Genomic DNA, 9,791 nt, shown 5'->3' with positions numbered 1-9,791 from the left:
ATCCATGTTGTTTTGAATGATAGAATTTTCTTATTTTTTAAGGCTATATAGTATTCCATTGTGTATAGGTACTACATTTTCTTTATCCATTCATCTGTTGATGGACATTTGGGTTGCTTCCACATCTTGACTATTGTGAATAATACTAAAATGAACATGGGAGTGCAGATATCTCTTTGGCATACTCATCTCAATTCCTTTGGATTTATACCCAGAAGTGACATTGCTGTATCATACAGTAATTCTATTTTTTGTTTTTTGAGGAACCTTTGTACTATTTTCCAAATGGTTATATGAATTCACCTTCCAATCAACAGTGTGCAAGGATTCTCTTTTCACCATATTCTCACCAACACTTATCACTCATCTTTTTGATAATGGCCATTTTAACAGATGATACCTCATTGTGGTTTTACTTTGCATTTCCCTGATGAGTATAGATGTTGAGCATTTTTTTTACATATCTGTTGGCAATTCACAACTCTTAAGAAACGTCTATCCAAATCCTTTGCCCATGTTTTTAAATTTTTAAAAACTTTAGAGACAGGGTTTTGCTCTGTTGCCCAGGCTGAAGTGTGGTGGCACAATTACAGCTCACTGCAACCTCCAGCCTCTGGGCTCAGGTGATCCTCCCACCTCACCAACCTGAGTAGCTAGGACTACAGGTGTGCACCACCACATCCTGCTAATTAAAAAAAAATTGCATAGAGACAGGGGTCTTGCTTCATTGCCCAAGCTGGTCTTGAATTCCTGCGTTGCCCATTTTTTAATCAGGTTGTTTTCTTGTGATTGAATTGTTTGATTTCCTTATGTATTTTGGATATTAGCCCCTTGTCAGATATGTTTCCCAGTATTTTCTACCAATCTGTGAGCTGTCCCTTCACTCTATTAATTGTTTCATTTGCTGTGCAAAAGCTTTTTAGTTTGATGCAATCTCATTTGTCTAATGTTGCTTTTGTCGCCTATGTCTGTGCTTTTGTTGCCTCTGCTTTTTCTTGTTGCCAAGAAATCATTGTCCAGACCAATGCTGTGGATCTTTTTCCCTATTTTCTTCTAGTAGTTTTACAGTTTCAGGTCGTATGTTCAAGTTTATTTATTTTGAATTGGTGAGAGATAGGGGTCTAGTTTCATTCTTCTGCATGTGGATATCCGGTTTTCCCAACACCATTTATTGAAAAGACTGTCCTTTCCCCATTGTATAGTCTTGGCACCTTTGTTGAAAGTCAATTTATCATAAATACTTGGGTTTATTGCTAGGCTTTCTGTCATGTTCCATTGGTCAATATGTCTGTCTTTATGCCAGTATCATGCTGTTTTGATTATAATAGCTTTATTTAATATACAGTTATCTCTTGGTATCCATAAGTGATTGGTTCCAAGACGTCCCACAGATAATAAAATCCACAAATGCTCAAGTTCCTGATATAAAGTGGAATAGTATTTGTATATAACCTACGCACATCCTCGTGCCTACTTTAAATCATCTCTAGATTATTTATAATACCTAATACAATGTAAATGCTATGTAAAGAGTTCTTATACTATATTGTTTAAAGGGAATAATAACAAGAAAAAAGTCTGTACATGTACAGTACAGACACTTTTTTGGGAATATTTTTGATCCACAGTTGGTCAAATCCACAGGTGCAAAACCCATGGATGCAGAGGGCTCGCCGTATGTTGTAATCAGGGAGCATGATGCCTCCACCCTTGTTCTTTTTACTCAAAGTTGCTTTGGCTATTAAGAGTTTTTTCTGGTTCCATATGAATTTTAGGTTGTTATTTCTGTGAAAAATGACACTGGAATTTTGACAGGAATTTCATTGAATCTGTAGATCACTTTGGGTGGTATGGAAATTTTAATAGTACTAATTATTCCAATCCATGAGCTGGGATATCTTTCCATATATTTGTATTTTCTTCAATTTATTTCATCAATATTTTATAGTTTTTATTATTCAGATCTTTCACATACTTGGTTAAAGTTACTTCTAAACATTTTATTTTTTGATGCAGTTATAAATAGGATTTTCTTAATTTCTTTTTTAGATAGTTCATTGTTAGTATATAGAAACACTACTGATTTTTGCATATTTTGTAACCTGAAACTTTACTGAATTTGTTCATCAGTTCTAACAGATTTTGGTAGAGTCTTTAAGGTTTTCTATCATTCTCAAGTACACATGGAACACTCTCCATGATAGATCATGTTAGGTCACAAAACATGCCTTTACAAATTTAAGATTGAAATTATATTATTTTTTCTGACCACAATGGCATGGAAGTAGAAATCAACGACAGGAGGAACCTTGAAAAATTCATAAATATGTGGAAATTAAACAAAACAATATGTTCCTGTACAATCAATGAGTCAAAGAAGGAAATTTCAAAAGGAAATTTTGAAATATCTTGAGATAAACAAGAATGGAAACATAACGTTCCAAAACTTATGGGATGCAGCAAAAGTAGTCGTAGGAGGGAAGTTTATAGCAATAAATGCCTGCATCATAATAGAAGAAAGCTCTTAAATAAACAAACATTACACCTCAAGGAACTAGAAAAAGAAGATCAAAGTAAGCCCAAACTTAGCAGAAGGAAGGAAATAACAAAGATTAAAGCAGAAATAAACAAAATAGAGACTAAAGAAATTTAGAAAACATAAACAAAACTGAAAGTTGGTTTTTTAAAAAGATAAAATCGACAAACTGTTAGCCAGACTAACAAAGAAAAACAGAGAGAAGACTCAAATAAACAAGATCAGAAATGAAAGAGAAGACATTACAACTAATACCACAGAAATACAAAATATCATAAGATACTACTATGAACAACTATACACAAACAAATTGGATAACCTAGAACAAGTGGATGAATTCCTAGAAAAATGCAACCTACCAAGACTAAATCAGAAGACATATAAATGTTTTACAACAATGTCTGGCATTGTGGTAAGTGAATAATGAATGCTATAAGCTTTTGTTATTATTTCTACCAGAATGTAAGCTTCATGGTGGCAGTTTTTTTCCACCTTCTCTGTTTGGTCCAGTGGCTAACATAGTGCATGTTCAATAAATATTTGTTGGGCAAATTAATTTATGTGGCAGCTATCTATCTGAAAGTCTTAGGGGAACTGCTTATTAATTATGCCACTGCTTCTAATCACACTTGGCAGCTGCATGAGTAACTCAAGGTGAAATTTTTAAAGAGGCTTTATTGAGAAATAATTCACATACCATATACTCTCTCCATTCCAAGTGTTCAATTAAATGGTTTTTAGTATATTCAAAGAGTTGTGCAAACATCACCATAATTAATTTTAGAACATTATCAGCACCCCACAAAGAAACTCCATGCCCATCAGTAGTCACTCCCATTACCTGGCAAACTCTCTCTCCACCCCACCCCTAGGGCACCACCAAACAACTTCCTGCCAATATAGATATGCTTATTGTAAACATTTCTTACGCATAGACTCATACAATAGATGGGTTTTGTGACTAGTTTCTTTCATTTAGAATAGTGTTTTCAAGGTTCATTACATGTTATAGAATGTATCGGTATTCCATTCATTTCCATTATATGGGTATATCACCATTTGTTTATCCATTCATCGGTTGATGGATATTGGAGTTGTTTCCACATTTTGGCTATAATGCAGCCATGAACATTCATATCCAAGTTTTTGTGTGAACACGTATTTTCATTTCTCTTGGGTATATGCCTAGGAATAGAATTTATGGGTCATATAATAACTCTATGTTTAACTTTTTGAGAAAATGCCAGACAATCTTCCACAGAGGCTGTACCATTTAATATTCCCTTTAGGTTCCATTTTCTCCTCATCTTTGCCAATATTTGTTATTATCTCTTTTTTAAAAAAAAATTATAGCCACCCTAGAGGGTATGAAGGGGTATCTCATGGTGGTTTGGGTTTGCATTTCTCTAACAATTATGCTGAACATCTTTTTCTTGTGCTGATTGGCCATTTGTATACCTTCTTTGTAGAAACATACATTCAGATCTTTTGCCTTGCCTGTTTTTAAATTGGATTGTCTTTTTTTATTGAGTTATGTAAGAATTATATATTCTGGATACAAGTACTTATCAAACATGGTTTGCAAACACTTTCACATCTTATTCTCTGGGTTGTCTTTTCATTTCCTTTGATTCATTAAAGTTTTTAATTATGATTTAGTCAGTTTATCATTTTTTTCTCTTATTGCTTGTGTTTTTTGGTGTCCTATTTAAGAAAGTATGGCCTAATTCAAAGCTATGAAGATTTACATTTATGTTTCCTTTTAATAGTGCTATAATTTTAGCCCTTACATTTGGATCTTTGCTCCATTTTGAGTTAATTTTTGTATATAGTGTGAGGAAGGGGTCCAACCTCATTCTTTTGCATGTGAAGATGCAGTTGTCTCAGCACTATTTGTTAAAAATACTCTGTTTTCCTCGTAGAAATGTTTGGGTGCCCTTGATGAAAATCTATCAAAAATAAATGTAAGAGTTTATCTCTGGACACTTCATTCTATTCCACTGATCTATATGTCTATCCTTACGTCAGTACCATACTGATTGTTGTAGCTTTGTAGTAAGTTTTGAAATTGGGAAGTGTGCATCCTCCAACTAATGTCTTTTTTAAGATTGTTTTGGCTATTCTGGAGCCCTTTCATTTCCATATGAATTTTAAGATCATCATGTCATTTTTTGCAAAGAAGCCACTGAGATTTTGATAGGGATTGTGTTGAATCTATAGATCAGTTAGAGTAGTATTGCTCTCTTAACAATATTGTCTCCTGCACACCACGAACATGGAATTTCTTTCCATTTACTTATGTTTTCTTCCACTTCTTTCAAAAATGTTTCATAGTTTTCAGTGTACATTCTTATACTTTCTTGGATACATTTATTGCTATTTTATTCTTTTGATGCAATAAAATCCTTTTCTTTTCTTTTCTTTTTTGAGACAGGGTCTCACTCTGTTGCCCAGGCTGGAATGTAGTGGTGCAATCATGACTCACTGCAGTCTCAACTGGCCAGGCTCAAGTGATCCTCCCGCCTCAACCTCCTGAGTAGCTGGGATCACAGGGTGTGTGCCACCATGCCCAGCTAATTTTTTTTATTATTATTTGTAGAGACAGGGGTCTCACTATGCTGCTCAGGCTGTTCTGAAACTCCTGGGCTAAAGCAACCCTCCCACCTCAGCCTCCCAAAGTGCTGAGATTACAGGCATGAGCCACCATGGCCAGCCTGGAATCATTTTCTTAATTTCATTTTCAGATTGTTCATTGCTAGTGTGTAGAAGCACAACTGATTTTTGTATATTTCTCCTGCAAATTGCTGAACGCTTTACTTTAATAGTTATTTTGTGGGTTCTTTAGGGTTTTCTATGTATAAGATCAAGCTATCTTCAAATAGAGATCATTTGAATTCTTCCTTTCCAAACTGGAGGCCTATTATTTCTTTTTCTTCCCTAATTGCCCTGTTGAGAACTTCCAGTACAGTGTTAGGTAGAAGTGGGGTGAGTGAACATCCTCCTCCTGTTTCTGATCTTAGCAGAAGAGTTTTAGTCTTTCACCATTAAGTATGATGTTATCTGTCGGGTCTCTATAGGTGCCTTTTATCAGGTTGAGGAGTAAGGTGAACTTTATTTGAAACTAGAAGCCCCTCACCAAAGATGGAAACCTCAGGCCCACTTTTATTTTCTCTCTTCTGGTATGGCACAATTCTTCTGTTTCATATTCTCAAAACAGGGCGAGAATGCCTTAAGGGACAGACCTATACCTTATTCTGGATTTCAAACTGGGAACATTTCACTTCAGGTGGAAGTGTTTTTGAAAGATAGCCTACTGAAAATTGTATAGATACTTAAGAATTCATTTGTAAAACATAAGATGGCAGGCTTTCTTTGAGCCATGACTTTATTTAGCTTGATTAAGTCTGTGTTCTACCAGTATACGTCATCTTTTCCTTAATCTCCTTGATGGAAGAATGGGAAATGGGAGACACATACAGGACTTTCTTACACATGATCCCTAGAGATGCAGTGGCATGTATGATAAGACTGCCTGGGTTCATTCAAATCCTTGCTCTGCCTCTTACACATTTGACAAGTAATGTATATGTATCTCAGTTTTTTGAAAAATTAAGATGATAAAACTATAATGATAATAATACCTAACTCAGAATTGTTGTGAGGAATAAATGAATTATTATATACAAAAAGTACTTAGAACAGTATAAAAATACTAAAAACAGTCCCTGACACCATCATAAACTCCATTTATGTACTTCCAATTAGGCTATGTTGTTCAGTAATAACAACACAGGTTTAAGAGCCAGATAAATCCAGGTTGAAATTCCTGCCCAACTGCTTTTACCAGCTGAATTTGGTACAAAAATACAAATGAACAGAACTTTGTTTGCTTCAAAATTCATGTGTTGAGGCCCTAATCTCCAATGTGGTAGTATTTGGAGGTCAGACCTTTGAGAGAGCAACTGGGTTTAGGAGGTAATGGGGTTTGCCATGTGAGGAAACCCTGAAGAAGGCCTGCACCACACTGAGCACATTGGCACCCTAATCTCAATCTTGGACTTCTCAGCCTCCAAAACTCTGAGAAATAAATGTTTGTTGTTTAAGCCACTCAATCTGGGGTATTCTTGATATAGCAGCCTCAACAGGCTAAGAGACCAGCTACGTGGCCTCTGACGAATTAATCTCTCTGAGATTTAGTTTTTTCATACCTAATTGGGTACAGAACCTACTTTTCAAGGTTATTATAAGGCATACATTAGATAATTCCTGTGAAATATCTAACTCAAGATAATTGTTGAACAAATGGCAACTATTATTGTTGTTACTTTATTTTTTTCTTCTTTTAAGGCCAGTGAGATCCTATCACTGAACTTCTTTTGCTCATTTAACAGTTCAGGCCTGGGGATGATAACAGCAAATGGCATAAGGGGCTTTTAGTTTTTTAAAAGTAATATATACTTGTGAAAAATTCAAATTTTACAAAAAGTGAAAAGTAAAAATATGTTTTCACGTGCATTTTCTCGCCCATTTTACTTCCCCTTTCTTAGGGTTAGCAACAAGGAAAAGAATTTGACTTATATCCATCCAGACCTTTTTCTATGCATATACATAAATGTGAATTATACATAAGAACACATACACATACATATATATTTCTACATAAATTATACCGTATTATATATTGTTTTGTGATTTTCTAATTTTACTCGACAGTATATTTTTGATGTCTTTCCATTTGAATAAAAACCTACCTCATTCTTCTTAATAGCAATACAATAACCCAAGAGATGGAAGTATCACTGGTTTACTTTTTAAAAATCTTTAATAATTGCTCTCAAGATAACATCATAAGTCTCTAGTTGCAGTGTGCTTTTTCTCTCAAAGCCTGTGTTTAACAATGTAGTATGTAAATGTGTAGTTTAAAGCAAATTCATAGTTTGCATGGATCCTGCGTGTTTTGTTGAATTCTAGGTTATAGGGACAGAATGGAAAGCTAAGTACTTAGGCGAAAAGGGACTTCTTTAGATAGGTCAGAAGGAAAAACAAGTCACCTAAATTATTACCAGCTTTTGAATAATTTTTCCTGGTGGGTTCTAGTCTTGAAAGAATAAATGAAAAAGAAGACTGAAGTGGAAATCAGTAAGTTCAACCAAAGCCTTGAAAAGCTTATTAAATACAAAGTAACTGTTGATCTGGTGGAAAAAGAGCACTGAAGTTACTACAATAATTAATCTTTTGTACTGAGAAGTTGCTATAATAATAATTCTTTTGGATGAGAAACAGACCAAAATAATTGAGAAATGCCAAAAAAAAAAAAAAAAAAGGTAACCATGTAGTCAGATGATTACATTTACATACATAAATTCACAAAAGAGAAATTAAAATTAATGCTTCCAGAGTAAGCAAAATACACTGTGTCAATTTCCAACAGGTCCAAACTGTCTGTGTGCTACTAATGGAAGTGTCAGAATTCTGGGCAAGTATTCACAAAGATCAGAAGTGTCATAACACTGAAGCCATGTGATTATAAGAAAAGAAAATCTGTATAGATGGAATCATGTGTATAGATGGAAATGTCACTCACTGTAATATCTGAGCAGGAGGTTGTAATCAAAGCAGTTAGCAATTAGAAAGTACAGGGCCCTAACTCCCACAGAATTTTTGGTACAAGCAGCTCTGACAGCACACAGAACTGTTGTAAGATACTTTGTGAGAAAGCTTTGTCAGTGGTAATGCCTGCTTTAATAACATCTGGAAACAGCTGTTTTTCTCCAAAAGACAGCAATATGTCTAAGCCTGCCAAATACAGATAATAAGGTGCTTACCTATCATTAACAAAATTATGCTTTCCTTATTGACAGAAAAGATCTGTTCACATTGTGAGAAGAATACATTACAGAATTAGCGAAGAACTAACAATTAAAAAGCATCACACAGATGGCTGCCAAGCAGTGCTTCCCAGCCCAAAATCTGCAACCCTCTAAGGTGGCTACAATTATCCCGAGGTTCACCATGAGTTTTTTTGAAAATATCTCAAAACAAAATTATATATGAGGCACTTTAATTAAAAATATATATGCCATACAGCATTTCGAAGAAAGGGGAAAGATGGCATGAAAGCAAGCTGACAATAGCAGGGCATTATAAACTTCCACAAGGTTGGGAGCCAATAATAGTAAGATTCAGTGGCAGTTTTTATGAATTCAGAGCATTGTGCCAAGGCACATTGTCAAAATGTCTGAAAATTTATTTTAATGTCAGCAACAAAATTATTCATTCATTGAAGAAATATTTACTGAGGGAATACTATATGTCAGGTACCAATACACACATTGCCTGCTATAAAGTTTGTATCATCAATGTATAGGAATGCTGGTTTTCCTGAGCCCTTCTAGTAGCATCTTAAAAATGATATTTAGCGGCCCCGCCGACCCATGGCCCACGACCCACCGACCCACGAATCGGCCCGGCCCCGGCGTTCACCATGTCTGGCTCCTCCAGCGTCGCCGCTACGAAGAAAGTGGTTCAACAGCTCCAGCTGGAGGCCGGGCTCAACAGCGTAAAAGTTTCCGAGGCAGCTGCAGACTTGAAACAATTCTGTCTGCAGAATGCTCAACATGACCCTCTGCTGACTGGAGTATCTTCAAGTACAAATCCCTTCAGACCCCAGAAAGTCTGTTCCTTTTTGTAGTAAAATGAATATTTCAAAGGTTTCCCAAACCACTTCTTATGATCCAGTGAATATTCAAGAGAGATACATTTGAAGCCTGTACAAAAGCTTATCCCTATAACACATGTGCCGTATACAAAATTCTACTTTTGTCAGTCCTTAACATCTACCTCTGAATTTTCATGAATTTCTATTTCGCAAGGGTAATTGTTTTATATATATTGGCAGCAGCATACAATAAAACTTAGTGTGCAAGTTTTAAAAAATGATATTTAGCAATATCATATTAGTGAAAAATAGTAACTTATTGTGGTTTATTATTTCTTTCAATACTAGTGAGATTTGACACTTTTTCATATGTTTATTGATTATACGACCATTTGTAGTTCCTTTTTGAATAATCTACTCATAGCCTATGTCCACTTTTTTTTTTAACTCATCCATGTTCCTGTTTATATATAGGATAACAAATTCAAGAACAATGGGAAAGTAACATATAAACATTTAATAGGAAATAAAATAGAGATTATAAAACACTACCATTTGATTTTTTATGCAAATACTTCAATATTCCAATTTTTTTCT

At 34.9% G+C, this 9,791-nt stretch overlaps 1 protein-coding gene across 1 annotated transcript; it reads left to right on the top strand.

Moving 5' to 3' along the window:
• The first annotated feature begins 8,956 nt into the window (after positions 1 to 8,956).
• GNG5B (G protein subunit gamma 5B) lies at positions 8,957 to 9,473 on the top strand. Its single transcript, XM_054544967.1, has one exon. The coding sequence runs from the start codon at positions 9,021 to 9,023 to the stop codon at positions 9,225 to 9,227; it is 207 nt and encodes a 68-aa protein (XP_054400942.1). The 5' UTR covers positions 8,957 to 9,020; the 3' UTR covers positions 9,228 to 9,473.
• The last annotated feature ends 318 nt before the right edge of the window (positions 9,474 to 9,791 follow it).

The sequence above is a fragment of the Pongo abelii genome, chromosome X (genome assembly GCF_028885655.2).
Source record: "Pongo abelii isolate AG06213 chromosome X, NHGRI_mPonAbe1-v2.0_pri, whole genome shotgun sequence".
NCBI classification, from domain to species: Eukaryota; Metazoa; Chordata; class Mammalia; order Primates; family Hominidae; genus Pongo; species Pongo abelii.
This window is presented reverse-complemented; position numbering and strand designations above follow the sequence as displayed.